We start from the raw sequence: 13,868 nt of genomic DNA on the forward strand, positions 1-13,868 counted from the left end.
AAAAAAAAAAATCAGTAAAAAATATGCTGAAATAGCTTCAGAGTAATTATGAACTGCTTCCCAAAAACCACTGTTTTGCACTTACCTGCAAGAATAGGAAAAACAAAGGGACTGTAAGGTGGCAGGATTGTAGAAACCAAACAAGAGTAGTACACCTTGGAGTTTTTTTTTGAAATATGGGTTGGGTTTTTGTGCTCTTGGTTGATTTAAAATAAAATTTAAATGCCTTCAGCGTCTGTGATAGGTGCCAACATGAAGCTGCTGAGTTCCAGAGAAAGGGGGGACAGCTGATCACTAATCAGTGCTGCGAGACTATCAAAGGGCCCTTCAGGAGCTATCTGTTCTTTGTGTGTAAAAAGAACACCAGTGTACCCACCGTCTAGTTTAAAAATCAGGACTCAGCCTACTCTTTCCACTAACCGTGATCATGGTTTTCAAACGGAGGAACAACGGCGCTTTGCCACTGGGCCGTCACCTGGGCCCTGCAGAGGGCCTACCAGACAATGAATCAGCTCCCTTGGAGAGGCGCCTGCGACCGCCCCACCAGCCCGAGAGCTAGAATTGAACCTGGGGGACCTCTGCGGCGCCGGATCACGTGCAGTGGGCGGGCCACGCTTCCCCGAGGGCCGGGGGAGTCACGTGGGCGCGCGGCCCCGCCCCATCGCCCTGTCCGCGGCGAGGTGGGGCCTGGTGTTTGCCCCGGAAGTGGATGTCTTCCTCTGACAGCTGCTGATAAGGTGGCGGCGGCGAAGGCAGCGGCAGGCCGGGAGCAAGATGGCGCTGCGGCCAGGAGCTGGTCCTGGCGGCGGCGGGACCGCGGGAGCCGGCGCGGGGGCCGCCGGGGGAGGCAGGTAGGTGTGAAGGACCGGGCGGGAACCCCCTGGCCTCTGCGGGGGCGGCGAGGGGCGCCTGACGGTTATGGCGGTTTTCTCCAGCTCCGATTCTTTTCCTTGGAACTGGGCTGCAGGAGGAGGGTCATCCCCCAGGGACCCAGGACGAAAGGGGCGTGTGGAGCCCGAGTGCCCGAGGCTTGTGTTCCGGGCTCATTTGGGGATGCCGGCCGCCTGGGGTCGAGCGGGGAGCGGGCGCGCGCCCAGTGTGGGAGGGGAGAGAAGATAAGGGTCCTCTTGGGGTGGGGGGGCGGGGTAAATCAGGAACCCTGACTCCGCTCCTAGTTCTGGCTGCCTTGAAGCGACCAGGGTCTTCCCTTTCCCTGGGCTTTCTAGACTTAACCAGATATGTTGGAGGGAGGGCTCTAAAAATCTGTTCACAAAGCTGGATGACTGTTTCTAAGGGGGTGTGTGTGTGGACGATTTGTCTCTTCCCCTTTTAGTGTCCTGTCCTCTTTATGTTTCCTTAACCCGCGACAAACAGCAGTAACATCTAAAAGACCTCTGAATTAGTAATGGTCTTGAGATAGAGTTATTGTCTTGTACACTAACTCTTAAGACTTGTCTGTCTCCTTTTTAAGAAGGCATTTAAAAACAAAGAAAATGCACTGTTAAACAGCAGTTGCGCATTTATTAGAACAAAGCTTCCAGACTCTTAGCCCTTAAACACATCTGCCCTCTGCCACATTTCAGCCACGAACTGGCTGTGGTTCTTCTACCCAGAACGATAAGGGAGATGTACATTTGCAAGTTGACAGGTTCATTATCATTTAAGGAAATATTTTATTCCGGGAAGTTTTCACTTCTATAATGACCTAGTCTGATTTTGTTTTACTAACCAACACATACAGCACACACATTTGGAGGTAAAAGTAGCTTTGCATCTTCAGTATCCTAAATTATCTTTGGAAATCGAAGTGTTAGGTTGTTTTTTTTTTTCCATGCAGTGTTTCAATTTCGGAGTCGTGAACACTACAAAAGTGTGAGGACCTTAAAGTTATCACTTCTTGCGGGTGCTTGTGTGTATGTCAGGAAACGAGCAGTGGCTGTTCAATAAACCACCTGTGTGCAACCCCATTTTTCATTTCCTCTGCACATCTTAGACTTAAGATTTTTAAACTTTTTGCTTTCTCTTTTGTTCTCTTCATTGTTTCATTAGAGGGTTTTTAAAAAAATAAATACTTGGTATAAGCCAGTTTCTGGCTGGAGAAGAAACATATGTAATAATGTCCCCTCTATTTATTTTCTTTTTTTTTTTTTTTTTTTTTGTTTTGTCTTTTTTTTTTTTTTTTTTTTTTTTTCTTTTTTCTTTTTTTGTTTTTTTGAGAGGAAGTCTCGCTCTGTTACCCAGGCCAGAGTGCAGTGGCGCGATCTCGACCCACTGCAACCTCTGCCTCCGGGTTCAGGTGATTCCTCCTGCCTCAGCCTCTGGAGTAGCTGGGATTACAGATGCGCACCACCACGCCCGGCTAATTTTTGTTGATTGATCGATTGAGACAGAGTCTCATTCTGTCACCCAGGCTGGAGTGCCGTGGCACGGTCTCGGCTCAGTGCAACCTCCACTTCCCAGGTTCAAGCGATTCTCCTGCCTCAGCCTCTCAAGTAGCTGGGATTACAGGCATGCGCCACGACGCCCAGCTAATTTCTGTGTTTTTAGTAGAGACGGGGTTTCACCATGTTGGCCAGGCTGGTCTCAAACTCCTGGCCTCAAGTGATCCGCCCACCTCGGCCTTCCAAAGTTCTGGAATTACAGGCGTGAGTCACCACGCCCGGCATCCTCTATTTATTTCCTATGTGTGATTACAGTTTCTAAAATATCCCTGGGTGGTATTAATTTGATCAAGTATATGATTAATCATGGCACCAAGTTCTGGGAAAATGTAAACTTAGAAGAATTGGTATCTAGGCCCAAATTGTTATTTACTTAAAAAAAAGGTTTTTGGGTGGGAAGGACCTCAGGTTCCCTTTAGTTTATAGTATTTGAGTATCATTGGTCCATGGACGCAAATTTTTTAAATGAATATGGGTTGAATTTTGATAGAATGATTTTAAAGTTTCTCTCCTTTGTAAATGTAGTAACATCTGCATTCTGAAACTGTAAACCATATATGGGAGAGAAAGAAATGGTTAAAATGATCCTTACCTTGAAAAATGTATGGTACATGTTACATATATTGGCAACTTTCTGAGACTGAGAAGCTGTATCCTCAATAGAAAAAGAAATACTATGTTTTTTTAGAGTGTTATGGTAAAGGCTGAAGCTATTTTATTTTTAATTTTCTTTTTGCCACCTACCCTCCCTGAAATTATAAGGAAACTAACATTATGGCAACCTAAGTATATTAGAAGAAAAAGAACAGGCAACTTCTCTACACCTTTAATGGAGAAAATCCGTGAACTATAACTGACCGTATTGTTTGGATACTTCTCTCTATTCTGAGAGGCTAAGCAAAAGACAATAATGTTTTCCAAATTTAATATTAGCCTACTTTTGATTGGTGTCCTGAATGAGCTACTTTAGAATAAATGGTAGAGTTGTATAAATGGCAAAATTTGCCCAAGAGATGAGAAGTATAATTCTTTTTTTTTTTTTTTTTTTTTTTAATCAAGTAAGGCAGAAAAAAAAAAGTTGAAAGGTCTGGATTAGTCTGTAGTCATTGAATGCCTCCATGGGTAAGGTACTGTTCTTGATGCCGTAATGAATTAAAAAGACATCAAAACATGGTCCCCATCCTTGGAGAATGTACAAAATAACTGTGGTACAAAGTAAAAGAGAACAAAAGAGGTCACGTTCTTCTAGAATGTTATCATTTATGAACTTGTCTATTTTTTTCCTATCTTTTACAAGCTTTTAGAGGGCTTCCTCATCTTTTCTTCTTCCACTGCTTCTAGCACATTTTTGCACATAAAAAACATTCTGTAAATATTTGTGGATTCCAGCTACATCAAAGGCAAAGAAGTGGTATTTCAGTTGGGTCACAATTAGAGGAAGAGGAAGCGGTCAAGAGATTGTCATAGAGAGGAGAAGGCCTAGTGAACGCTAAGGAAACAACATACCTGCAGTGCCAGATGACTGTGGCTCTGAGTGGTGGAGAAGAGTTTTGTGAAGAGTTATAAAACTGAAAAGTAGAGTTGTGCCCAAACTAGAGAGGGCCTTGAGTTTAAACTAAGGAAATTCAGTTTCAGGGAAATCATTCCATAGTTTTAACTCCAGGAGTGCATCTTGCTAAAGGACCATTTAATTACTGAGTAATGGTTCATCATTTAGAAAGATGTCTCTCACTTGTGCTGCATCAGATGAATTAGAAACCAGAGTCTGGAGGAGGGGTGATCCATTAGGCAGTCTTTAGGAGTCTAGGCCTAAGAAGTGAAGGCTAGTGTCAAATCTAGGTTAGTAGCAAAGGTAACTGAAAAGCAGGGACGGATGGATAGGTAAGTGACAGAGCTCTGCTTTCATACTGAGATATCAGTAATATATGAATTAGTGATTTTACCTTTGAAATTAGATTGTTGGTCATTTTGCTGCCCAGTTTTTTGCCAAGCTTTTACTGTCTTATTAATGCCTCAGCTGCTTATCTAACCGATCTTTAAGCATGTTGATATTAGTTGTCTAAACGTTTCAGAGAAAAATACAAATTTTTCATAGGTCACTTAGCAGTTCGAGTTGCTAAATTCTTACTAAAATCATGTTTGTCGTAGTCTTACTTTTGTTTTTATTTTGTTTTCAAAGTAACCTTTATATATCTGTTTATGTATTTATGTCTATGTGATTGTCTTAGCTGAGACTTTGGCAGACTTGCTTCTACATCCTCATTTGACAGAGGGGAAACCAGACAGGGGGTGAAGGAGATTGCACAGAGCTTCACAGTTACTTTATGTCAAAGCTGGAAGAAAGAAAATATAACACGAGTTTCCAATTCTTCTGAGCCACTAGACCATAAGACTAATTTAAATGTTTAAGGCTGATTTTTAAAAACCTTGACAGCTTGATTACTTAAATGTGTTCATTGCTCCTAAATTTATCAATTTTAGCATATGAGTAATGTCTTTAAAAACTGAATACAGGCATACCTCATTGCAGTTAGCAGATACAGTGTTTTTTATAAATTGAAGGTTTGTGGCAACCCTGCATTGAGCAAGTTTATCTGCACAATTTTTCCACAGCCTGTGTTCACTTCATGTCTCTGTCACATTTTGGTAATTCTCACAATATTTCAAACTCTTTCATTATTATTATTTGTTATGGTATTCTGTGATCAGTGTATCTTTTATGTTACTGGTGTAATTGTTTTGGAGCACCACAAACCCAGCTTGTATAAGCCAGCAAACGTAATGGATAAATGTTTTGTGTAATCTGACTGCTCCACCTACCAGCTGTTCCCCTGTCTTTTCTCTCCAAGGGCCTCCATATTCCCTGAGACATAACAGTATTGAAGTTAGGCCGATGAACCCTACAATGGCCTCTAAGTGTTCAAGTGAAAGGAAGAGTCGCACATCTCTCCCTTTAAATCGGAAGCTAGAAATGATAAAGCTTAGTCATTAAGTGTTGAAAGCTGAGGTAGGTCAAAAGCTAGGCCTCTTACACCAGTTAAACTAAGTTGTGAATGCAGAGGGAAAGTTTTTGAAGGAAATTAAAAGTTCTATTCCAGGAAACACAAGTGTTAAGAAAGTGGAGCAGCTTTGTTGCAGATATTGAGAAAGGGTGAGTGGTCTGGATAGAACATTAAACCACCCTTAACATTCCCTTAAGCCAAAGCCTAATCTGGAGGAAGATCCTTAGTCTCTTCAATTCTGTAAAGGCTGAAGGCTGAGAGAGGTGAGGAAGCTGCAGAAGAAAAGTTGGAAGCTACCAGGTCGCTTTATGAAGTTTAAGGAAAGAAGCTGTCTCCATAACATAAAAGTGCAAGGTGAAGCAGCAAATGCTGATGTAGAAGCTTTAGCAACTTACTCAGAAGAGCTAAGATCATTGATGAAGGTGGCTATGCTAAATAATAGATTTTCTGTTTTCTTTTTTTTTTCTTAGACAGAGTCTCACTCTGTCACCCAGGCTGGAGTGCAGTGGCGTAATCTTGGCTCAGTGCAACCTCCGCCTCCCAGGTTCAAGTGATTCTTCTGCCTTGGCCTCCCCAGTGGCTGAGATTACAGGCGCGCACCACCATGCCTGGCTAATTTTATATTTTTAGTAGAGATGGGGTTTCACTACGTTGGCCAGGCTGGTCACGAACTCCTGACCTGCCTTGACCTCCCAAAGTGCTGGGATTAACAGGCATGAGCAGCCATGCCTGGCCAGATTTTCAGTGCAGACGAAGATGCTACCTAGGACTTTCCTAGCTAGAGAAGAGAAGTCAGTGTCTCGTGCCAAAGGACAGGCTGACTCTCTTGTTAGGGCCTAATGCATCTGGTGACTTTAAATCGAACCAGTGCTCATTGACCACTTTGAAAATGTTAGGGCTTTTTAAAAGTATGCTAAATCTACTCTGCCTATACTCCATAAATTGAACCACAAAGCCTCAGTGACAGCACATCTGTTTACAGCATGGTTTACTGAGTGTTTTTAGCCCATTGTTGAGACCAACTGTTTAGAAAAAAGATTCTTTTGAAAATATTACTGCTTATTGACAATGTGTCTGGTCACCCAAGAGCTCTGATGACAATGCATAAGAAGTTTAATGTTCTCATGCCTGCTAAAACAACATCCATTCTGCAGTCCATGAATCAAGGAGTAATTTCTCCTTTCATCTCTTATTATTTGAGAAATTTATTTCATAAGGCTATAATACCCATAGATACTGATTTCTTTTGATGGAACTGGGCACAGTAAATTGAAAACTTTCTGGAAAAGAATCACCGTTATAATTTTTATATTCTTTATTGTTGTTGTTGTTATTTTGGAGAGATGAGGTCTCACTATGTTGCCCAGGCTGGTCTGAAATTCATGGGCTCAAGCAGTCCTCCCACCTTGGCCTCCCAAAGTGCTGGGATTACGGGTGTGAGCCACCAGGCCCAGCCATTCACTAGATTCTCTAAAGAGTATCTGAAAACCTCCTTTTCAGATCCTTGACTTCCAGATTAAGAGCCTTTCTCACTCAGAAGTCTTCCTTGATTTGTCCCTTTTTCTATCTAGGCTCAGAGAAAGAAGTCCCACTTCCTTTTCAAACCAGATCCATTTTGCTAGTTTGTTTGTTTTGTTTTATTTTGAAACAGAGTCTCTCTCCGTTGCTCAGGCTGGAGTGCAGTGGCTCAGCAGTCTTGGTTCACTGCAACCTCTGCCTCCTGGGTTCAAGCAATTCTCATTTCTCAGCCTCCTGGATAGCTGGGATTACAGTCACATGCCACCACACCTGGCTAATTGTTGTATTTTTGGTAAAGATGGCGTTTTGCCATGTTGACCAGGCTGGTCTTGAACTCCTGGCCTCAACTGATCCGCCTGCCTTGGCCTCCCAAAGTCCTGGGATTACAGACATGCACCACCTCATGTGGCCCCCTTTTGCTACTTTACATGTTAATCACATTTTCTTAAAAACCTTATCAATCACTAAGTATGTATTTTGTCTCTTAAATTTTTTCTCCCTAGGGTCTCTTCCTCTTTCTCTGTTGAAACTAACTCACTCAAAGATCACCGTTTTTGAAAGCAGTGATTTATTTTTTAACCTTTGTTCTCACCACTATTCTACAGCATTAGACGCTGGTAACTACTTCCTTCTTGAAATGTGGTCCTTCTTCAGTTTTAACTCTGTTATAAGGACTCCCTTGGTTCTCAATGACCATTTCCTACTCAGTTTTCACTGTAAGAATTCTCCGAGTGTCAGGACTGGGCGCGGTGGCTCACGCCTGTAATCCCAGCACTTTGGGAGGTCGAGGCGGGCGGATTATGAGGTCAGGAGATCAAGACCATCCTGGCTAACATGGTGAAACCCTGTCTATACTAAAAAATACAAAAAATTAGCCAGACATGGTGGCGGGTGCCTGTAGTCCCAGCTACTCAGGAGGCTGAGGCAGGAGAATGGCGTGAACTCGGGAGGCAGAACTTTCAGTGGGCCAAAATGGTGCCACTGCACTCCAGCCTGGGCGAAAGAGCCAGACTGTGTCTCAAAAAAAATAAAAACTAAAAAAGAATTCTCCATGTTTGTCCTTAGTTGTTTTGTTACTGGATATATATATTCATGCCCTTGGCTATTTCATCTACAACCAGAGCTTAATTTTTTTTTTTTTTTTTGAGACGGAGTTTCACTCTTATTGCCCAGGCTGGAGTGCAGTGGTGCGATCTCAGCTCACCGCAACCTCAACCTCCCGGGTTCAAGCGGTTCTCCTGCCTCAGCCTCCTGAGTAGCTGGGATTACAGGCATGCGCCACCACGCCCAGCTAATTTTGAATTTTTAGTGGAGATGGTGTTTCTCCATGTTGGTCAGAATGGTCTCGAACTCCCAACCTCAGGTGATCTGCCCGCCTCTGCCTCCCAAAGTGCTGGGATTACAGGCGTGAGCCACTGTGCCTGGCCAGAGCTTAATTTTTTAACCTTTATTTATTTATTTATTTGAGACAGAGTCTCACTCTGTCGCCCAGACTTAACCTTTATTTAAAAGACCTTAGGCCAAGTGTGGTAGCTCACGTCTGTAACCCCAGCACTTTGGGAGGCCGAGGCAGGCAGATCATGAGGCCAGGAGTTCAAGACCAGCCTGGCCATCATGGTGAAACCCCGTCTCTACTGAAAATACAATAATTAGCCAAGTGTGGTAGTGCTCGCCTGTAGTCCCAGCTACATGGGAAGCTGAGGCAGGAGAATCACTTGAGCCTGGCAGGCGGAGAGGTTGCAGTGAACTGAGATCGTGCCATCACACTTCAGCTTGGATGACAAGAGCAAACTCCGTCACACACAAAAAATAAATAAATAAATAAAAAATAAAAATTTTAAAAAGGTGTCAGCTTAACCCTTAGAAGAGAGCTTTCTTATGCTTTAAAGTGAGGACTTAGTGTTTAATGGGTACAGAGTTTCTGTTTGGGATGATGGAAAAGTTCCGGAAATAGATAGTGGTAATGGTTGCACAACATTGTGAATGTCCTTAATTATGCCGTGGAATTATACACTTAAAAATGGTTAAAATGATAGAATTTTATGTTGTGTCTATGTTGCCACAATAACAATAAAACCTCTCACAACTTCATATAATATTCAAAATAAAATTAAACATTTTAAAGGCCCTCGGCCTGGTGCGGTGGCTTACCTGAGGTCAGGAGTTTGAGACCGGCCTGGCCAACATGGTGAAACCCTGTCTCTACTAAAAATAAAAAAGATTAGCCAGGCATGGTGGTGGGCAACTGTAATCCCAGCTACTCAGGAGGCTGAGGCAGGAGAATTGCTTGAACACAGGAGGCGGAGGCTGCAGTGAGCCAAGATCACACTATTGCACTCCAGCCTGGGCAACAAGAGCAAAACTCCATCTCAAAAATAAATAAATAAATAAAATAAAAATAAATAAAGGCCCTGTACAATCTGCTTGCTTTTAAATCATATAGTTAACATTTAACCTACATTCATTTCTCCAAACATCCCTGCATCTCTGCCTCAGAGCTTTTGCTCAAAATATATAGTGTGCTTATATTTTCCTTTAAGATTCAGCTCCAGAGCTACTTCTATAAAACTTCTCAAGCTATGGCCCATTAAAATTCATCTTTTTCTTCTCATCCCTATTAATAATTTCGACCTCGCTTATAGCAGTTAGCACATTTACCCTGTGATATACTTATTTGCCTGCATATGTGTATTTTTGCTTATAAGATTCCATCATTTCATGTAGTTGACACTCAATAGATGTTGACTGAATTGAATCTGAAGTCTCTCATTTTATAGATGGGGTAACTGGAATCCAGAGAGGACACACAGTGACAGAGCCAGGACTAGTTTCAGGGTCTTCTGTCTTCTGTTTCAACAAGTTTCCGTCTGCACTAACATGGTGACATGCATCCTGTGGATGCTCTCAGTCTACTGATGTTGGACAATTCAGTATTGTGGTACAGAATAAATACCAGGTCCCATCTACGAGTCTTTCATCCATATAAAAAAGTACATTTGTGGCCGGGCGCAGTGGCTCAAGCCTGTAATCCCAGCACTTTGGGAGGCCGAGATGGGCGGATCACGAGGTCAGGAGATCGAGACCATCCTGGCTAACACCGTGAAACCCCGTCTCTACTAAAAAATACAAAAAGCTAGCTGGGCGAGGTGGCGGGCGTCTGTAGTCCCAGCTACTCGGGAGGCTGAGGCAGGAGAATGGCGTAAACCCGGGAGGCGGAGCTGGCAGTGAGCTGAGATCCGGCCACTGCACTCCAGCCCGGGCGACAAAGCGAGACTCTGTCTCAAAAAAAAAAAAAAAAAAAAAAAATACATTTGTTATTTGAAAATCTTTGTACATATGAAGATTATGATGTATTTTTATTCTGTTTTCAGCTTCATGTTTCCTGTTGCAGGTGGGATAAGACCCCCTCAAGGTATGTGAAAGTTTAAGTTTTGAACTTTTATTTTTCACTCTTGTGTTTCTGAATCTGGAATTAAATAAGTAAATAGGAAATAAGTTCTATTGCTGCTAAATAGAGTAAAATTTTCTACACTCTTAAACCTGTATGACAGCTACTCTTAAAATTTCTCAAAAATTATATAATTTTGGGAGTAATAAGGGTCACTCCTCATTTCTCCCAAACTTATATAAACGTTACGTTCATAGATTATTTAACCTCAGAGGTGAAAGAGACTTTTAGGACAAGAATGTTAAGGAACAGGTGATAAAAATGAAATGAGCTGTAATTCACTTAATGATGTCTTTCTCCTTCTGTCTAGTCTTCTGCTAGATTGTTAGTGCCATGTCTGTCTAATGCTCATCTAGCATTATCTCTAGCACCCAGCATGTTGATTTAACATAATAGGTTCTCTGTAGATGTTTGTTGAATGAATAAACGAACATCTTTAGTTGTTTCACACTGCTATTTTTTCTCTATATGATAGTATCTTATTATAGTCATGTTTTATAAACATATAATTTTGAAATTAAAAGAGATCACATACTCTGATTCAGCTTAAAGTATTTAAGTCTCAGGATTTTGTTTGGTTTTGGTTTTTTATTTTTATTTTATTTTTTTGAGATGGGGTCTTGCTGTTTCACCCAGGCTGGAATACAAGTGGCACAGTCATAGCTTACTGCATAGCCTCAGCCTCCTAGGCTCAAGCATTTCTTCCACCTCAGCTTCCCAGCTAGCTGGGACCACAGGTACATACCACCACGCCTGGCTAATTTTTAAATATTTTGTAGAGACACAGTCTCCTTATGTTGCCCAGGCTGGTATCAAATTCCTCGGCTCAAGCGATTCTCCTGCCTTGGCCTCCCAAAGCACTGGGATTACAGGCATGAGCCACCATGTCGTATAAGTCTCAGTTCTATTCCTAGAAATTTCTGTACTAAGTATACCTCTTCTCTCTTGGTCTGAGACCAGGACCCACCAATATCAATTTTAGCTTTATCTTCAAGGAAATAGTAGTGAAGGAATATAATTTTGACCCACGCTGCTGTGCAGCTGGGACACAACAGTGAAGAAGGAATAGATCTGCCTTTCTCTGGCTTTTTTTCCACTCACTTCTCCCACTCTGATGTATTCCCTCTCCCCTCACACCAAGCTGCTTCTGAAAACTGGCTCTTCTTAAAAAGCCAGTGTTGATTGGTTGTCATAGATTTGCTGGGGAAACAGAGACTCGTAGGTCAGCAGTAGAGATAAAAGATAAAGAGCAGCTCAGTAGCAGATGGTCAGTGGCTCATCCTGACTTTGTCTTCATTTATAATCAGTGATGGCGATTGAGTTTCAGGCAAGTTTTTCCAAGGGTCAGTTGTATTCTTTTCATCGTGTTCACATTTGTGCATTATTTAAGCTATCTGTAATTAGATGTGTCCCAGATTGAGATCAAATGGTTTGAGATCTTTTGTTCTTTAGGAAGGTGTTACAGAGTTATGTGTTCATTATCATGGTTTGTTATTTTGCATTTCTATACATTTTCAAGTAAAAATATACTTATGGAGTGAAGGAACTGGACAAGAAGAGATCTCAAAGTGTTGCCTGATACTTTTTCTTAGGGAATTTGGAATTGGTTTGGAGATTTTTTTTAACAGTTGTTAGGATGAACGTTTGGGTCATTTGAAGGCTTTAAATTATGCGTGCATCATTTCTGAAAACATATGTAAGAAACCGACAGCAAGGATGGCCACAAGATCGTGAGTACTTGAATAGGAGACAGAGGAGAGAAAGAGACCTATTTTTTACTGTGTACACTTTTGTGCCTTGAAATATTATGCCAGATATCTGAGTTACCCATTCAGAAATAAAATAAAATCAATTAAAATGAATAAATCGGCCGGGCACGGTGGCCCAAGCCTGTAATCCCAGCACTTTGGGAGGCCGAGACGGGCGGATCATGAGGTCAGGAGATCGAGACCATCCTGGCTAACACGGTGAAACCCCGTCTCTACTGAAAAATACAAAAAAAAACTAGCGGGGCGAGGTGGTGGGCACCTGTAGTCCCAGCTACTCGGGAGGCTGAGGCAGGAGAATGGCGTGAACCTGGGCGGCGGAGCTTGCAGTGAGCTGAGATCCGGCCACTGCACTCCAGCCTGGGCGACAGAGCGAGACTCTGTCTCAAAAAAAAATAAATAAATAAATAAATAAATAAATCTTTAAGTCCAAAGAAATAAGACAGAAAACATCTTACGGTGGCTGTTTTCAATCTGTGTATTCTAATTCTCCCTGACACTTGTGATCTTTGTACTTGGTGTTCTTTGGTCTGGAATATTCTTCCCAAATATCTGCATGGCTTGGTTCTTTATTTCCTTGAGGTCCTTTCTGAAATACCACCCTGTTGGTGAAACTTTTTCTGATTGCCCTATGTAAAGTAGCAACCACTCCATTCTCACTTGCCCTGCTTTATTTTTTGGCCCTAGCTCTTATCACCACCTAACATGTACTTATTTTTTTGTTGTCTGTCTCTCCTGATTACAGTGTAAGCTCCATGAGAGTGAAGACCTGGTTTTGTTCATGGCTGTGTCCCCAGAACAGTGCCTAATATGGAGTAGGCCTCAAATACTTGAATAAGTGAATGGTCTACCTCAAATAACTGTTAGCCACAGTGTGGATGTCCTTGCTTCTGAAATTAGGCTAGGTTATAAATAACCTGGAAGGTACACAAAAACCATAAGATAACCATGGTATAATTTCCTAGATCGTTAATTTTTCAAATCGACAGTTTGATATAAAGTTCCTTATGGTGGAACCAACATGGATGTAGTTTGAATGCAAAATTAGAATGACATTTGTGCTCAGGCTACGTAGGAATTTTGTTTTATTCACTTCTGTGTACCAAGCACATAGAACTATGCCTAGCATATGGTAGGTGTTTAGTATTTATTAAAATCCCAAAGAGATGTATATGCATTCACCTCTGCTATTGGAAAAGTTTGGGAAACACTAGCCTAAATCATACTTTCATGATAGTTTTCTGCCATTGCACATACTGATGGCTACTTTGTGGTAACTGTTATATTACCTATTCATGTAAGAAAAAGGAAGAAGAATAACATTTCCTTGAGCATAGTAAGTGTTAAACAGTTTTACAAATGAGAAACCAAGGCATAGAAAGAAGCAAATTGCCCAAGGTTCCAAAGAAGTATGTGGCATTTCTAGTTGACTCCTAGAGTTAATGCTCCTGTTATTTTGTTAGTTATGTGCTGCTGTGTAACAGATTATCCTGAACTTTAATAAGTAAACATTTTATTATTTCATAGTGCGTCTGTGGGTCAGGAATCTAAGAGTAGTTCTGCTGGGTGGTTCAGGCTCAAGACCTCTTATGAGATGGCAGTGAAGATGAGCCAGGCTTGCAGTCATCTGAAAGTTTCTTGGAGCTGCTTCCAGGGTGGCTCGCTGAGATAGATGGCAAATTCATGCTGCCTT

The 13,868-nt window shown here is 41.9% G+C and overlaps 1 protein-coding gene across 14 annotated transcripts in view; it reads left to right on the plus strand.

The window, feature by feature from the left end:
* Positions 1-638: 638 nt before the first annotated feature.
* The window catches only part of SYNRG (synergin gamma), a 98,281-nt gene continuing 85,051 nt past the window's right edge, over positions 639-13,868 (plus strand). For 12 of the 14 annotated variants that reach the window (XR_002730076.2, XM_023204728.2, XM_023204716.2 and 9 more), the window contains exons 1-2: positions 639-851; positions 10,333-10,373. Coding sequence is in view for 13 of the 14 variants with exons in the window: in XM_023204728.2 (XP_023060496.1) it covers positions 775-851; positions 10,333-10,373 (118 nt within the window). In the remaining variant the exon portion in view is untranslated. The remainder of the gene's footprint in view (positions 852-10,332; positions 10,374-13,868) is intronic. The other 2 variants (XM_023204717.2, XM_023204726.2) reach the window with 1 other exon arrangement.

The sequence above is a fragment of the Piliocolobus tephrosceles genome, chromosome 16 (assembly GCF_002776525.5).
Source record: "Piliocolobus tephrosceles isolate RC106 chromosome 16, ASM277652v3, whole genome shotgun sequence".
NCBI lineage: Eukaryota > Metazoa > Chordata > Mammalia > Primates > Cercopithecidae > Piliocolobus > Piliocolobus tephrosceles.